Consider the following 17,575-nt stretch of genomic DNA (forward strand, 5'->3'; position numbering starts at 1 on the left):
GAAGGCAAATGCAATGCTAGCATTTATTTTGAGAGGGCTAGAATACAAAAAAAAAGGGATGTAATGCTTAGGCACTGATCCGACTGCATTTGGAGTATTGTGAGCAGTTTTGGATGTGGTGGCATGGAGAGGGTACAAAGGCGGTTTAAGAGAATGATCCCAGGAATGATTGGGTTAGCATATGATGAGTGTTGGAAGCCACTGGGCCTTAACTTGCTGGAATTTAGAAGGATGAGGGGGCACCTCATTGAAACTTACCAAATAGTGAAAGGCCTGGATAAAGTGAATGTGGAGAGGATGTTTCCACTAGTGGTAGAGTCTAGGACCAGAGGCCATAGCTTCAGAATAAAAGGATGTACCTTAAGAAAAGAAATGAGGAGGTACCTCTTTAGTCTGAGGGCGGTGAATCTGTGAAATTCATTGCCACAGACGGCTGTGGAGGCCAAGTCAATGGATATTTTTAAGCCAGAGATTGACATAATCTTGATTAGTAAAAGTGTCAGGTTATGGGGAGAAGGCAGGAGAATGTGGTTGAGAGGGAATGATTGAATGGCGGAGTAGACATGATGGGCCGAATGGCTTACTTCTGCTCCGAGAACTTACTAAATCTTTCCCCTCTCACGTTAAACTTAGAACCTCCAGTCCTTGATTTCCCTTACTCAGAGTAAAATACTCTGTGCGTTAACCTTATCTAATGATTTTATAAACCTTTATAAAATCACCCATCAGCCTCCTAAATGTCAAGGAATAAAATCCCAACATGCCCAACCTCTCCAAATAGCTTAGGCTCTCAAGTCCTGGCAACGCCCTCATAAATCTTCTGCACTCTTCCCATCTTAAAGACATCCTATGTCAGTATGACCATAGTTAAAGCGCATAAGAAATAATTCTATTGGCCTGGCTAGTGTATTTCTCCATCAATGCAAACAAAATTATGTTGTTATTATAATACCATATTGGCTGTGTTATGTGGCATGGTTGTTAAATTAGAAAATTTCCAAGGGAATGTGCAAGTCTTCCTTAATTACCTAAACTCAAAAGGTGTGGCATTAAGGTAGAGCTCCCAAGTGACTTTCTTACCTCATTATATATCCAGAGCAAGAAATAACATCAGCCTAGATTCTGAAAGTATAAATTTGGAGTATTGCGTCCGGTTCTGGTTGTCCCATAACAGGATGGATATGTAAGCTTTGAAAAGTGTGCAGAGGAGATTTACCAGAATAATACCTGGATTAGGGGGTATTAGCTACAGGTGGAGGTTGGACAGATTTGGATTGTATTCGCTGGAATGCTGGAGGTTGTGGGAAGACGTGATGAAAGTATATATAACCATATAACAATTTACAGCACGGAATCAGGCCATCTCGACCCTTCTAATCCGTGCCGAACACGTATTCTCCCCATGTCCTATATACCTGCGCTCAGACCATAACCCTCCATTCCTTTCCCGTCCATATAACTATCCAATTTATTTTTAAATGATAAAAACGAACCTGCCTCCACCACCCTCACTGGAAGCTCATTCCACACAGCCACCACTCTCTGAGTAAAGAAGTTCACCCTCATGTTACCCCTAAACTTCTGTCCCATAATTCTCAAGTCATGTCCCCTTGTTTGAATCTTCCCTACTCTCAGTGGGAAAAGCTTTTCCACGTCAACTCTGTCTATCCCTCTCATCATTTTAAAGACCTCTATCAAGTCCCCCCTTAACCTTCTGCGCTCCAAAGAATAAAGCCCTAACTTGTTCAACCTTTCTCTGTAACTTAGTTGCTGAAACCCAGGCAACATTCTAGTAAATCTCCTCTGTACTCTCTCTATTTTGTTGACACATCCTTCCTATAATCAGGCGACCAAAATTGGCCTCACCAATGCCTTGTACAATTTTAACATTACATCCCAACTTCTATACTCAATGCTCTGATTTATAAAGGCTATAAAGATTCTGTACTCTTAAAATGTCACCTTTAAATGTCCTCCATTTCTCTTCCACATCTTTCCCATAAAACAAACTGTCCCAATTTACTCCTTTTAAATCCTTTTGCATCTCCTCAAAGTTAGCCTTTCTCCAATCAAAAATCTCAACCCTAGGTCCAGTTCTGACCCTCTCCATAATTATATTGAAACTAATGGTATTGTGATCACTGGTCCCGAACTGTTCCCCAACGCATACCTCTGCCACCTGACCCGTCTCATTTCCTAACAGGAGGTCCAGTACCGCCCCTTCTCTAGTAGGTACTTCTATGTATTGCTGCAAAAAACTATCCTGCACACGTTTTACAAACTCCAACCCATCCAGCCCATTTACAGAATGTGTTTCCCAGTCTATGTGTGGAAAATTGAAATCTCCCACAATCACTACCTTGTGCTTACTACTAATATCTGCAATCTCCTTACATATTTGCTCTTCCAATTCTCGCTCCCCATTTGGCGGTCTATAATACACCCCTATAAGTGTTGCTACCCCTTTCCCATTTTTCAGTTCCACCCAAATAGCCTCCCTAGACGAGCCCTCTAATCTATCCTGCCAAAGCACTGCTGTAATATCTTCCCTGATAAGCAATGCAACACCTCCACCTCTTGCCCCTCCAATTCTATCACACCTGAAGCAACGAAATCTTGGAATATTTAGTTTCCAATCACAGCCCTCCTGCAACCATGTTTCACTGATCGCCACAACATCATACTTCCAGGTGTCAATCCAGGATCTAAGTTCATCCACTTTTCTTACAATGCTCCTAGCATTAAAATATACACATTTAAGAAATCCACCCTCTCTTATTCTCTGTTTATTGTCTTTTTCTTCTCTCTCCCCTACATTTTGGGTCAGAGTGCTACCATTCTCTGCCTCCTGCCTCACACACTGACTGCTAGCTTTCCCAATTTGAGTCCCTCCCCCCAACCATACTAGTTTAAAGTCTCCCCAGTAGCCTTTGCAAATCTCCCCGCCAGGATATTGGTCCCCCTCGAGTTCAAGTGCAACCCGTCCTTTCTGTACAGGTCGCACCTTCCCCAAAAGAGGTCCCAATGATCCAGAAACTTGAATCCATGCCCACTGCACCAGTCCCTCATCCACTCATTTATCCTCCACCTCGCTCCATTCCTACTCTCACTGTCGCGTGGCACAGGCAGTAATCCTGAGATTGTTACCTTTGCAGTCCTTCTCCTCAACTCTCTACCTAACTCCCTAAATTCTTCTTTCAGGACCTCTTCTCTTTTTTTACCTATTTCGTTGGTACCTATATGTACCACAACCTCAGGCTCTTCTCGCTCCCATTTCAGGATTTCTTAGACAGGTTCAGACACATCCCTGACCCTGGCGCCAGGGAGGCAAACTACCATCTGGGTCTCCTGTCCACGTCCACAGAATCGCCTATCCGACCCCCTGACTATAGAGTCCCCTATTACAATTGCCCTCCTCTTCTTTTCCTTACCCTTCTGAGCAACAGGACCGGTCTTTGTGCCAGAGGCCCGGACGCTGTCGCTGCCCCCAGGTAGTCTGTCTCCCCCACCCTTACTCAAACATGAGTACTTATTTTCAAGGTGTACAGCCACCGGGGTACTCGCCAGTCCCTGCCTCTGCCCATTGCCCTTCCTAACTGTGACCCAGTTTTCTGTCTCCTTTGGTCTTGGAGTGACCACCTCCCTGTAACTCCTTTCTATGACCTCCTCGCTCTCCTTGAGCAGAAAGAGGTCATCGAGTTGCTGCTCCAGGTTCCTAACACGGTCCCTTAGGAGCCCCATCTCGACGCACCTGGCGCAGATGTGGACGTCTGGAGGGCACTCAGACTCCATGACCTCCCACATCTGACATCCAGAACAGTAAACTGCCCTGGCCCTCATTCTCCCCCTTATCCCAATACAATAAAGCCTTACCCGGGATACAAGCCAATCAGCTGCTTCCTCTAGTCCGTTCGACCAATCAGAGGCTTCCACCAGCCCCCTTAATTTGAAGTGTGATCTGCGAATGGAGCGTTGCAGATTTTGGCCGCTCCTCCCTCTGTAACGGCTCCTGGGCCTCTGTTGAAACAAGCCCCGCGAAGAAAGGCATAGAAAGGTTAGACAGTCAAAACCTTTTTCCCAGCATGGAAACATCAAACACTAGAGGGCATAACTTTAAGGTGAGAAGGCAAAGTTTAAAGGAGATATGCAGGGTGGGCAAGTTTGGGTAAAGGCACTGCCAGGGGTGGTGGTTCAGGTAGATACTATAGTAGCATTTGACAGACTTTTGGATTGGCATATGGATATGAAGTATGGGCAACCAGCTAAGAGTTGGTGTTGACATCGTGTTCCATATTATGTTATGGGCTGTTCTATGTTATAAGTGTGAGTCTCCATGATTGGATGTTATTCATTCAGAGAAGATTAGATGCAAGACAAATGCTTTTCTGACCCTTTGTCTTTCGGGATCCTTCCTTCGGACTGTAACTTGTTCATCTTTTCAAAGTCATCATATCTGGACCACTTTATAGGCCAGATGTCATCAACGATTTTGAAGGAATATTTTTAAAATCTTGTTACGATTACTGTCAAAGAATAAGAGGCTATCAGAAATGCACAGTGCTACTTTTGGACAAATGGATTATGCTCTAAAAGACATCCAAAGTGTATGGTTGAGGGAAAGCTTCACGATTCTGATTTGACTTTCAGAAATCCTTTGCCAATAGACAATAGGTGCAGGAGAAGGCCATACGGGCCTTCAAGCCAGCACCGCCATTCAATGTGATCATGGCTGATCATCCACAATCAGTACCCTGTTCCTGCCTTCTCCCCATATCCCCTGCTATCTTCAAGAGCCCTATCTGGCAATCTCTTGAAAGTTTCAGGAGAACTGGCCTCCACTACCCTCTGAGGCACAGAATTCCACAGACTCACAACTCTCTGTGTGAAAAAGTGTTTCTTCATCTCCGTTCTAAATGGCTTACCCCTTATTCTTAAACTGTGGCCCCTGGTTCTGGACACCGCCAACATCGGGAACATGTTTCCTGCCTCTGGCGTGTCCAAACCCTTAATAATCTGATATGTTTCAACAAAATTTCCCTCTCATCCTTCTAAATTCCAGAGTATACAAGCCCAGCTGCTCCATTCTCTCAACATATGACAGTCCCGCCATCCCCAGAATTAACCTTGTGAACCTACGCTGCACTCCCTCAATAGCAAGAAGTCCTTTGATGAGTTATCTAGAATCCTGTGATCAATGGATACTTTTCATTCTGGATTAGGTATTGGCTCTAATGTTTAACCATAAATTGTTATACCAGCTGTGGATTGCTGGAAGCCTATTACAAAAGCAGACACAAATACTGGAGTAACTCAGCAGGTCAGGTAGCATCTCTGGAGAACATGGAACTTACCCAAAATGTCACCTATCCTTCTTTTCAAGAGCTGCTGCCTGACTTCCTGAGTTTCTCTAGCACAATATCAGACAAAACAAGATAAACCAAAAGCAAGTCTTGTTCAAAGATCAATCAGGTAATAGTATTACAGTGATTGTTGGCAGAAAACTGGAAACATAAACTTAACAGCATATTTAGGAATTCACACAAAACTGAATTTGGAGTTATGGAGGGAAGCAGAGGATGATAGTGGTAGGCTGTTACTTGAACTGTAGGCCTGTGACCAGTGGGGTGCCTCAAAGATCGGTGCTAGGCCCATTATTGTTTATATTTAATATCAACGATTTGGAAGAGAATTTACATGATTAGTAAGTTTGCAGATGACATACAAATATGGTTGGTATCATAGATAGCGAACATGGTTATCAAACATAATAGCAGGAATATTGATCGTGGGCAAAGGAAGGTTAATGGAGTTTAACACACATAAGTGTGAAGTGCTGCAAATGTAGAATCTGTGTAATTCCCTGCCACAGAAGGCAGTGGAGGCCAATTCACTGTGGACACTCAAGACACAGTTGGATATAGCTCTTGGGGCTAATGGAATCAAGGGATATGGGGAGAAAGCAGGAACGGGGTACTGATTATGGATGATCAGCCATGGCAGTGCTGGCTCAAATGGCCGAATGCCCTATTCCTGCATCTATGTTCTATGAAAAGATAATTCTAATCAGCAGGTAGTTCTTTTAATAGCGCACATTTGCCCAGCCCCATCACAGACTCCATATAACCTTTTTAAGCAGAATTTAGTCGAGGAGATTTGGGCAGCGTCTAAATGCTCCCTGATCAACAATGCTAATTCATTGTTTCCTGAGTGTTGAACTACAACTTTCCCCTCAAAATTATTAAACGGATAAAATAAAGGAATTTCTCCTTTTCTATTTTGTGTATATATTTTGTTTATGCTAAGTTTTTGTCAAATGAAAGTGCTTCTAAATATCTTAGTACAATAAAATATTTGTTTACTTTCATAGGCCTTATGTGGTTGTACAGTTAATATCCCTACAATTGATGGCAGAGTGATTCCCCTACCTTGCAATGATGTTATCAAGCCCGGGACTGTGAAGAGGCTGAGAGGAGAGGGTTTACCATTTCCTAAGACTCCAAATCAACGTGGTGACTATATAGTAGAGTTCCATATAAAATTTCCTGACAAAATGCCTCCAACAACAAAAGAAATCCTGAAACAACATCTACCTGTCTCTTAAAACTCAAATCAAAGCAATATATTGTGCCAGAAGTTTGAAGAAACAAGCAAGGGTATTACATTTTCTAATATAATGCAACATCTTTCAAAGAAAATTATAAATTCTATAAAAGCTTTCAGTTCTTTAATATGTTAAGCCTTATGAGCTTAACAAGGGTAAATGCAAAATAACTACTGAATCTGTTGTAGTTAACAAAAAAATCTTAATGCATTCTGAAATATTTTTCAGCAGTATTTTGAGGATGTGAAGCAGAACTATATTTAAATATAATTAAATGTGTATGTATTTGAAAAGTTATGGTGTGGAGCTATATCTCCAAAGTTGGGTTTGACCAGTGCAGAGCAATTATTGTAGCAGTTAAACAATCTGCATGGTAAACCAGAAATTTAATTTGACAGATGAAGTTTTAAGTGTATTATTCTTCAAAAGAAAAGCGAAATAATTGTAAACAAAATAGCAGTAGTATTTATGCACAGGTCAACACAGTGCCATAGAAAGGTGGGATTTTATTTGAACCATGGAATAACACATGTGAGTTTACAAAAAATCACTACCAAGAAACTTTCAAGTTTTGTAAAGCTGTAGAATATATAAATGTAGCAATATTGGTTGTAGTTTTTTTTTAAGTTGCACAATCAAATTTGCATTTAATCCAATTTTCTGAAAGCAATAGAAGCAATCTGCATTTTATAGCTCTCATTTCAAGCAAGTTTGATTTGAGAAGCCACATCTACCTTAAATACTTTAATAATACAAAGGTTAACAGTTAAAAAATATATATATATATACAGTCCCCTCCATAATGTTTGGGACAAAGACCCATCATTTATTTATTTGCCTCTGTATTTCACAATTTGAGATTTGTAATAGAAACAAAATCACATGTGGTTAAAGTGCACATTGTCAGATTTTAATAAATGCCATTTTTATACATTTGGGTTTCACCATGTAGAAATTACAGCAGTGTTTATACATGGTCCCCCCATTTCAGGGCACCATAATGTTGGGACACAGCAATGTCATGTAAATTAAAGTAGTCATGTTTAGTATTTTGTTGCATATCATAGAAACATAGAAACATAGAAATTAGGTGCAGGAGTAGGCCATTCAATATGATCATGGCTGATCATCCAACTCAGTACCCCGTACCTGCCTTCTCTCCATACCCCCTGATCCCCTTAGCCATAAGGGCCGCATCTAACTCCCTCTTAAATATAGCATGTGCAAATATATGCAATGACTGCTTCAAGTCTGCGATTCATATACATCACCAGTTGCTGGATGTCTTCTCCGGTGATGCTCTGCCAGGCTTGTATTGCAACCATCTTTAGTGTATGCTTGTTTTAGGGGCTAGTCCTCTTCAGTTTTCTCTTCAGCATAAAAAAGGCATGCTCAATTGGGTTCAGATCGAGTGATTGACTTGGCCACTCAAGAATTGACCATGTTTTAGCTTTGAAAAACTCCTTTGTTGCTTCATACTGCTAAAGCAACAAAAGAGTTTTTCAAAGCTAAAAAATTGTTAATTCTTGAGTGGCCAAGTCAATCACTCGATCTGTTGTCTTGCTGTAGAATGAACCGGCGGCCAATGAGTTTTGAGGCATTTGTTTGAACTTGGGCAAATAGGATGTGTCTAGACACTTCAGAATGCTACTACCATCAGCAGTTGTATCGTCAATGAAGATAAGTGAGCCAGTACCTTCTTCAGCCATAACACCCCCACTACCGTGTTTCACAGATGAGGTGGTATGCTTTGGATCTTGGGCAGATTCTTCTCTCCTCCATACTTTGCTCTTGCCATTACTCTGATACAAGTTAATCTTCGTCTCATCTGTCCACAAGACCTTTTTCCAGAACTGTGGTTGCTCTTTTAAGTATTTCTTGGCAAACTGTAACCCGGCCATCCTATTTTTACGGCTAACCAGTAGTTTGCATCTTGCAGTGTAGCCTCTGTATTTCTATTCATGAAGTCTTCTGCGGACAGTGGTCATTAACAAATCCACACCTGACTCCTGGAGAGTGTTTCTGATCGGTCGGACAGGTGTCAGAAAATGTATAAAAATACCCTTTAATAAAATCTGACGATGTGCACTTTAACCACATGTAATTTTTTTCTATTACAAATCTGAAATTGTGGAGTACAGAGGCAAATAAATAAACAATGGGTCTTTGTCTACTCCTGCACCTATTTTCTATGTTTGTCCCAAACATTATGGAGGGCACTGTATATAGTTACTATTAGTGGTAATGTACAAACTAAATGCATTATGTCACATATAAAAAGTAAGCACCATCTTGAAGTTGTTTCTGAGTCACAGAGCAAATAACTTTGTAAACTGAAGTACTCTAACTTTTTAAATCAAAGCTGGAACTTGCACATTTGGAAAACTTAGTAAAACTCAGAAAAATATTTTTTCTTAGATGTTTATCACTTGTCAAGTGTCTTACTTTGTACTTTGCCCAGTTTTGTGTGAATTCCAAAATATGCTGTAATGTTTTTGTTTCCAGTTTTCTGCCAATAATCACTGTAATCCTTTTCCTGATATGTCTTGACAAAAACAAGACTTGTTTTTGGTTTATCTTGTTTTGTGTAATATTATGACTTGTGCCACTTTTTATTCATTCAGCTTTCCCTTCATTACCACGCAAATTATAAAAATAGGCTCGATGTTTGCCTTTTCAGTTATTTACAATAATACCATTTGATAAACTTGTTTGCAATAGTCACACCATTATTCTCCTCTGGCTTTGTCTCCAAATCATTGCCTCCTGTCCAGTACTCTTCATTTTGTTTAGAGATTTAGTTATGAATTTCAGTCATTCATACTAGGGCCATGGCTACATTCAAAACCTCTCAGGACGGAGATGATGTAAACAAGGGTGAAGTTTATTCTGGAGGATTTAATTTTTCTTTGGACAATCAATCAGATTTATTCACCATATACACAATAAAGTGCAGTGAAATGAACTTGCCAGCAGCAGTACAATCAAAAAGAATACGCAATAAAATTTAGCTGCACAACAATAGCTATAATGGAAACAAAGATTTTCCACTTTGCAATGTAACTTGGGGAAGTTCTGCTTAGTACAATATCTACAAGGCTTCATGTTCTTGAATACAATGTTATCATCTGGTAAATTTGTCTCTAGGGGGATTGCCCATATTATTTCAGTATTTTACCAAAGTGGTAATACTTCTGGTTGAAGATTTCTTTCCCTGACGCTCAGTCAAATTAAATTGTCAATCTTTGTACTGACTAGATGTATTGAAACTGTTCCTTCATTGTGTACACGGAACTGCATAATATGGCCTATGAACCATTGAAATAACTGTGAAAATCTCTTAAACCTGTGAGTTCATGGTTCTTCACTATCAATAAATGACACCATGCATCTACCACCACTAGATCATTTTAAAATCTGGCTTTTACAATTCTCAATAAGAAGCAGTGTCCCGAAACACTGGTATTTTGTAACTGAAAACTTTGTATTGCTCTAATAGGAAGGGAATAAAAGTAGAACAGATGCTGCTTGAGAAAGAATGTTGAATCTTACTCTTGAATATTTTTTTATTAATTTTTAAATAAACTTTCAAAAGAGGAGCAATCCACATAGGTCATTTTTCAATCCTATAAATTCATTGTTTTAATACATTCATCTGTACTTTAATTCTTAAAATAAACTGCATTTTGACTGAAATGATCTCTTGCTTATTTTGGCAGTTATTTTTGTACCAACCGTTTAATTCAATTACTTTATGTTTTTATAATAGAATGTGTTCATTATTTATACAAAGAATATAAGTTGATCATCTTTATAATTTTAAGAATTGATCTTTAGAAAAACAGTAACAGAAATAGTTTCTCATGAATCCTAGTTGTCCTAATACCTGAATTATCACTTTGATTTGTGTAAAAATGCCTACACGGTAGAGGGCAAAGCTCACCTCTTCAGTTTTAACCTGAATTGTGTCATTTGGTGTCACTGTCACTAAATACAGAAGGGCAGTTGATTGAATATTATTTTCAGTCATGAAATAATAACAATACAATGGATTTGTTATTGCAGTACTGTAGCCACCTTGCTGTTTTCCATGTGTCCTTTATTTTCTTCTTCCTACATCTCTGTCGTGATACAGGGTTTAAAAGGACTTACGTACACTGTGCCAGCCGTCTTTTGCCTTCCTGTTCATTGCAGGTGTGAATTTCAGACAACGCTCCCCCGCTTTCCCTGGCCCCCGCCTTTGCGATGTGTGTGTGTGTGTGTGTGTGCTGATGGTTGATCCAGCTCACGGTTTCATCGCTGATGGTCGATCTAGCTCGCGGTTTTTCAGGCGAGTGCCCTCGAGCTTGAAGGTCGAAGACAGTTGCTGAAAAGTCGCATAAGTGGGACAGGCCCTTTAGATTTATCTCTTAGGACTAAAGGAATCAAGGGATATGGGGGAAAAAGAGAAACGGGGTACTGATTTTAAATTAGACATGATCATATTGAATGGTGGTGCTGGCTCGAAGGGCTGAATGGCCTACTCCTACACCTATTTTTCTATGTTTTAACCCAAAATGTGATGTGACTATTTCTTATCCTCCACAGATGCCGCTCATACCACTGAATTCGTACAGCAGTTTATTTTTTGCTCCAGCATCTCTAGTCACTTGCGTCTCCATTCATGTTTTCCCTCCTTAATGACTGTTTATGGGAACAGAGACAGAAAGCATACTTATGTTGGTTTAGTTTAGTTTATTATTGTTATGTTATGTGTACAGAGGTACAGTAAAAAGCCTTTGTTCAGTGAAAATCAACACATAAATGAAATTATTGTTCCTTAGAATGTCACTGCAAGGATCCTGTTCAAGCAAAGTCTTTTTTTTTAATGGCCCTTGGGAGATAATTGGGGATTCCTGAGATGAACTAGTTCATGGTAATTTAGATCAAATTAGTTAACATCCAGCATATTTTGGCTGAAGAGGAAAATATTCAAATAATGGTTGCAACCTGATTGAATTTGCCTTAGAAAATCACAACTATATTGTTTTGGATATCCAAGCTTTGTTGGTTAGTCAATAGGTGCAGGAGTAGGCCATTCGGCCCTTCGAGCCAGCACCACCATTCAATGTGATCATGGCTGATCATCCCTAATCAGTACCCCGTTCCTGCCTTCTCCCCATATCCCCCGACTCCGCTATCTTTAAGTCCTATCTAGCTCTCTCTTAAAAGGATCCAGAGAACCGCCCTCCGAGGCAGAGAATTCCTCAGACTCACAACTGTCTGTGTGAAAAAGTGTTCCCTCATCTCCGTTGTAAATGGCTTACTCTATATTCTTAAACTGTGGCCCCCGGTTCTGGACTCCCCCAACATCGGGAACATGTTTCCTGCCTCTAGCGTGTCCAAACCCTTAATAATCTTATTTGCTTCAATAAGATCCCCTCTCACCCTTCTAAACTCCAGAGTATACAAGCCCAGCTGCTCCATTCTATCAGCATATGACAGTCCCGCCATCCCGGGAATTAACCTTGTAAACCTACGCTGAACTCCCTCAATAGCAAGAATGTCCTTCCTCAAATTAAGGGACCAAAACTGCACACAATACTCCAGGTGTGGTCTCACTAGGGCCCTATACAACTGCAGAATGTCCTCTTTGTTCCTGTACTCAACTCCTCTTGTTATGAAGGCCAACATGCCATTCGCTTTCTTCACTGCTTGCTGTACCTGCATGCTTGGAAAACAAATCAAAATGGCCTGTAATGACAACAGTGTAAATCAATGACAGCTAGTTTAAATAATAAGATGTCAGCTCCTGTTTGCTCACTCTGAAATATCTCTTTCAATTCTTATAATGTTCAATTCAACCTATTGTTGCAAAAAGCTGATTGTATAGAGTGAATGGAGACCACAAGAGACTGCAGATGCTGTAATCTTGAGTAAACACAAACTGTTGGAGGAAATCAGCAGGTGAGGCCGCATTTGTGGAATGACACGACGTTGTCAAGTTGATGTAAAAGAGAGATAGCTAGTTAAAAAGGCTGGCAAGTAGCAGGTGAAGAGGGGTTGATTGGCAGATGTCAAATAGGAGAGAAAAGAGTGGAGTTAGTCAACAGGTCTGGAGGTAATTATGAAGCTACAAATCTTTGAATCTTATAAGGAAGGGAAGTGGGAAGTGAAATGTAGAACCTGAGGGAGAGATGGTTGTAAAATAGGGGACCCTGGGGGGAGCGGAGTGGGAAGTGAACGGGTGGAGGAGCAACTAGATGGCAGCGGAAAGAAAGGAGATGGAGGTTACTGAAATTGTTCAATGTTCATGACATTGGGTTGTAGGCTACCCAGCAGTATTTGAGATGACGTTATTCCCGTTTGCGTGTGGCCTCATTCTGGCAGTGGAAGAGGCAAATAATAGGCAGTTTGGTAAGGGAATGGGAAAGGAAATTAAAATGGTTAACAAGTACTGAGACGGGTTTACATGCACCTTCTTCAACTGATCTATGCATTTGGTGCTCCTGGTATGTCCCTTCTGTGTCGGCCAGACTAAACATAGTGACTTTGTCACATACTTACGCTCTCTTCGCCTGGACCAGTTGAAGCTCCCAGTTTCTAATCATTTATATTCCTATTCCCTGACTCATCTGTCAATTAACCTCTGCTCATCTGGATCCACCTCTCACTTTCTTGCCGCACCCCCTCCCTTTGCCTCTTTCCACCAGCTATCCTCCCTCAACTCCATTAGTCTGAAGAAGATTCACCACCTGAAACGTCATCTGTCCACTTTCCTCCACAGATGCTGCCTGACCTGCTGAGTTCCTCCAGCAGTTTGTTGCTGTAGAATGAATGTTGCTCTGCTGCATATCAAAACATTCTTCAAATGGATCCACTGCCACGAGCAAGAGAGATGACATGACCTTGTTCAGAATGTCAAATAAGGAGGAGTAATGTAGTAATTGGAACATCTTACTTGGAATTCATTGCTTTAGCCCTCAAATAGGGCTTATGGACTGCAGCATGACCAAAATAACACGTGAAGTTTATTAATATCCTCGATATGACAACAAGTAATCTTTCCGCCTTGACCTGTCTAGCCTTTTGCTGTGGTTAACCATGCATCCTATAACTTCAGCCTGCACGGTGGGATTGCATTTCTCTGTTTCCATACTTACTCATTTATAACTAAAGAATTGCCAGCAGCAGTTTCTTTACCTGAGGCTGCATGTTAGCCTTCAAGCCAAGGATCCATTTTTGCCCCTTCCTATTTCTCATTTATGTACATCATACATGGCTTTCATACACATGCCGACAGCACTCGGTTTTATCTGACCCTTCAGCTGTATTCAAATACAAACTGTTCAATGTTCAAGGTAGTCCAATGTCCAAGCTAATTGAACAGAAATGTTACTGAAGTAAATGATGGTAAAACCAGAACCAGTTACTGCTCCAATCCTCAACTACCAACTCTGTCTTTCCCTGGGAACTATGAAATTGATCTAGGCTGTTTACAACCTTGGTGTCATACTTGCCTCTGAGTTGTGCTTAAATAATCATTTAGATTCCATTTGATGAACACAATTTATCTAGATTCATGAGGATTTATAAAATGGAGAAAGGGCATTTTTTAACCTTTGATACTAAATTTAATTTTAATTTGGAATTGGTTAACATTTGCAATTGTAATGATTATGAATTAAGGATTTCCTTAGTTCTATTTTATTGAAAGCTGCAAATCTGAAATAAAAGAAAAATTATAAGCTTGGGTCAGGCAGCATTTATCTATGTAGAGAGGAATATATATCCGTTCAGGTTAACGGTCGGGACAATATAATATAAATAAATGTAATTTCTTACCATATAAATCAAAAATGAAATATGTAAAAACTTTAATGTTTATTTCTGGCTGATAAATATAAACGTTTGCAATTACCAATTTTGATTATAACAGTTCGATGTATTCCTTTGGTTCTTAAGAAGTCAAATCTTCAGCTTTGTCAAAGTACATGGTTTGATTTTGTGCTGATTTTTTACTATAATACCAACAGACCAATATAAGTGATTTAGTAACTGCTCTTGCTGATTGAACAAAGCAGATGTATGTTTCTTTAGCACATATAAATGTTTCAAACTGTCATATGTAACATGGACCACGATTTTAAGGAATCCGAACATATTTAGATAAAACCATGAGTATTTCTAACCAGGGTCTTTTTTATCATGAAGTGGAGATTTCATTATTTTACATTTGGTGTCAAATACGCCAAACAAAAGTATTAATGAGCTAATGTATTTTTGATAACATCAAATGTTCTTCCATTATTTTCCCCCAATAAAAGGATCCTTAATAAATTGAGTTAAATGGATTACTTATTAGTTTACCTGATCTGCATTTGCATTATTTCAAAAAAACAGTTTTGCCATAACAGATATGCTCAACATACAACACAGATTTATTTATTGAAAATGAAGCAACCATCTCCACAAATCGATAAAGTACAACAGTATGACAAAAGGACACAAGTGCTGGAACAACTCAGCGGGTTTGGCAACATCTCTGGAGAACATGGTTATGTGACATTTTGGGTTGGGAACCTTCATCAGACTGTGTCCGCAACAGAATAACAGTTTGTAAAACCATTTTTATATGAGAATCAAGCTGTTAGCAAAGGTGGGCATTTTCATCCAATTTAATGGATGGGTCACTTGAAATAAAAAAAATTAAAAAAACTGCATTTTAAGGAAAGAGAAACAGTTAATGTTTCAAGGCTGCAACTCTTCATCAGAACTGGGGGTGGGAGAAAAAACATGTTAGCTAGGTGGGACAGGGCAGTGTGTGGAACAGCACAAATTTCTCTGAAAGGGATGAAATAATGTAGCCATGAAAAGGCAGTTAAGCACCTTTGTCTGTGTGTTCCTTTGTCCACCCTTTGCCTTTTCCCCACCTGTTTTGCCCAAAGATTAACTTGATTTATCAGTTCTGACGAAAGGTCTCAGATTGAACAATGTTGCTGCTGGGTGAGCAGAACATTAACTTGCCTGTTGATTTTATTCCATTTTTTCTTCTCTGCAAAATTTGTCACCTTTCTTGACATTACCAAATTACTCTGAAATTATAAGTAGAGAGAACTTTTCCCTTTTATCAGGTTTTACAATTTATAATCTTACAAGGGTGACCAGGCACCTGCATTCAGCAGCTACACTATAGTGCACTTACTTTATAGGGATGTAGAAGAAACAGAAAAGTATGCTTTCTCAGACTGTTATATTTCAATTTTCTGCATGGATCTTTCCCTTCATTTGGTAGAAAATTAAAATGTATTATTTTTGTGTAACTTTGCATACTCTTTGCTTCACACAAAATGCACACTGGGAGTCACAATCAATCACAATTTATCCACATGTACATTCACCAAATTTACTTTGTGTGAATTTTCATGGTATTAATGAAACCAGACGTTTTTTATCCCCATTGTATTAAAGATAGAAGGAAAGATAATGATTATCTTGGAATGTATGTAGTTATATAACATCTCCAAACATTATAATGCAAGGAATTATATTTGATGTGCATAAACTGCTGTTAGGCAGACATGACATTCATTTTGCACATTGCAAATTTTATATGAATTTTAAGTGTACAATTGCATTCTCATATTGTCTAAATGCAGTGAAACATTCGAAGACAAAGAAGATGAATGGGCATGAAGCAGTGATTCAACCATAAGAAGAACTGAAAGATATCCTGGCTGTTGTTATAGTTAGTGGTCTATATCTAGAAGGCATAGTTTTAGGATGAGGTTGGTGAATTAGGACAGAAGAAATTACTTCATACAGAGTCTTGTGACCATTTGCAATTCTGTACCTCTAGACTGAGCATGTGCAATCAATTAGTGTGTTGAAAACTGATAAATGTTAAAGTACTAAGTTAGGTTCAAGGCTGGAAAGAAGAGTCTGTCCCACTTGGTGAGTTTTTTTCAGCGACTGCCGGCATCATTGATTGACCTATCAGGTCACCGAAAAATACGCGGCATGATGACGTGTGATGCGGCGTGACGACGTATGACGCACTGTCTTTGTTCAAGTGTTGCGACATTTTTTTGTCGCTGCTGGATTTTGAAATGTTCAAAATCTTTTGGCGACATTGATATGACGCCGGCAGTGGGATAGGCCCTTTAAAGCAGTTCACTTACAATCCTGGCAAATGCCAGGGCCTCGCACCATATCAAGCCAGCTCTATCTTCTAATTTTGTGATTGATTTCATATTAATAGTTAAGGGCCTGCCCCACTTTCACGTCCTAATGCACGACCTCTGCTGAGTTTGCCCTTGACATACTCGCAGCATGGTCGTCACAAAGTCGTAGGTAGGTCGTAGCAGGCCGTGATGATAGTCGTAGGTACTCGTGGCATCTAGTAGGTCGCGGCGTTTTTTCTAGCATGATGAAAAATGTCCACAAGTAAAAAAGGTCGTGAATTAGGTCGTGAAAGTGGGACAGGCCCTTTAATAATTCCTATTGTTCCTAAAAACAATGGTTAACGTCGATTCTCAGGGTTCTTTTATATTTCAGGGTACAGTTTAATTGACTAGTTGGTTTTGGCTGAAGTCACAGAATGTGTGATTTATGCCATATTCCTTATTCCTATGATCATATTGTGAATAAAACTCGTAAGGCAACATGGTTGTAGAACGTGAGAAGTTGATCTTGTGTGGATTAGTTACATTGTAAATAATATTTGGTAAATAGTATAATTTCTTAGGGTCTGAGATCTTAGTTGATACCATGCTGCCAGTCTTGGTTAATCAATGCACATTTCTTCTTTTGTAGAAAGCACAGCAATAAGAGAGGACAGCCACACGGTAGGCGGCGCGACTCTCGTCAGCAGGGGCCTCTGCAGCCCGTCTGCGTTTTTATTATTTTTTGTCTATGTTTTTATGTAGTTTTTGTTGTTTTTTGTTGGGGTGTGTGTGTGAGGGGTGGGAGGGAGGGGGTAACTTTTAATCTCTC

The 17,575-nt window shown here is 39.7% G+C and overlaps 1 protein-coding gene across 2 annotated transcripts in view; it reads left to right on the plus strand.

Moving 5' to 3' along the window:
• The window catches only part of dnajb5 (DnaJ heat shock protein family (Hsp40) member B5), a 42,617-nt gene extending 27,415 nt beyond the window's left edge, over positions 1-15,202 (plus strand). The window contains exon 4 of one of the 2 annotated variants that reach the window (XM_055633411.1): positions 13,368-15,202. In XM_055633411.1, coding sequence (XP_055489386.1) covers positions 13,368-13,412 — 45 coding nt within the window. In that variant the 3' untranslated portion in view covers positions 13,413-15,202. Of the gene's footprint in view, positions 1-6,367; positions 9,144-13,367 lie in introns of those variants that run through there. The other variant, XM_055633410.1, reaches the window with a different exon arrangement.
• Positions 15,203-17,575: the final 2,373 nt, after the last annotated feature.

This window comes from Leucoraja erinacea, chromosome 1 (genome assembly GCF_028641065.1).
Source record: "Leucoraja erinacea ecotype New England chromosome 1, Leri_hhj_1, whole genome shotgun sequence".
NCBI lineage: Eukaryota > Metazoa > Chordata > Chondrichthyes > Rajiformes > Rajidae > Leucoraja > Leucoraja erinaceus.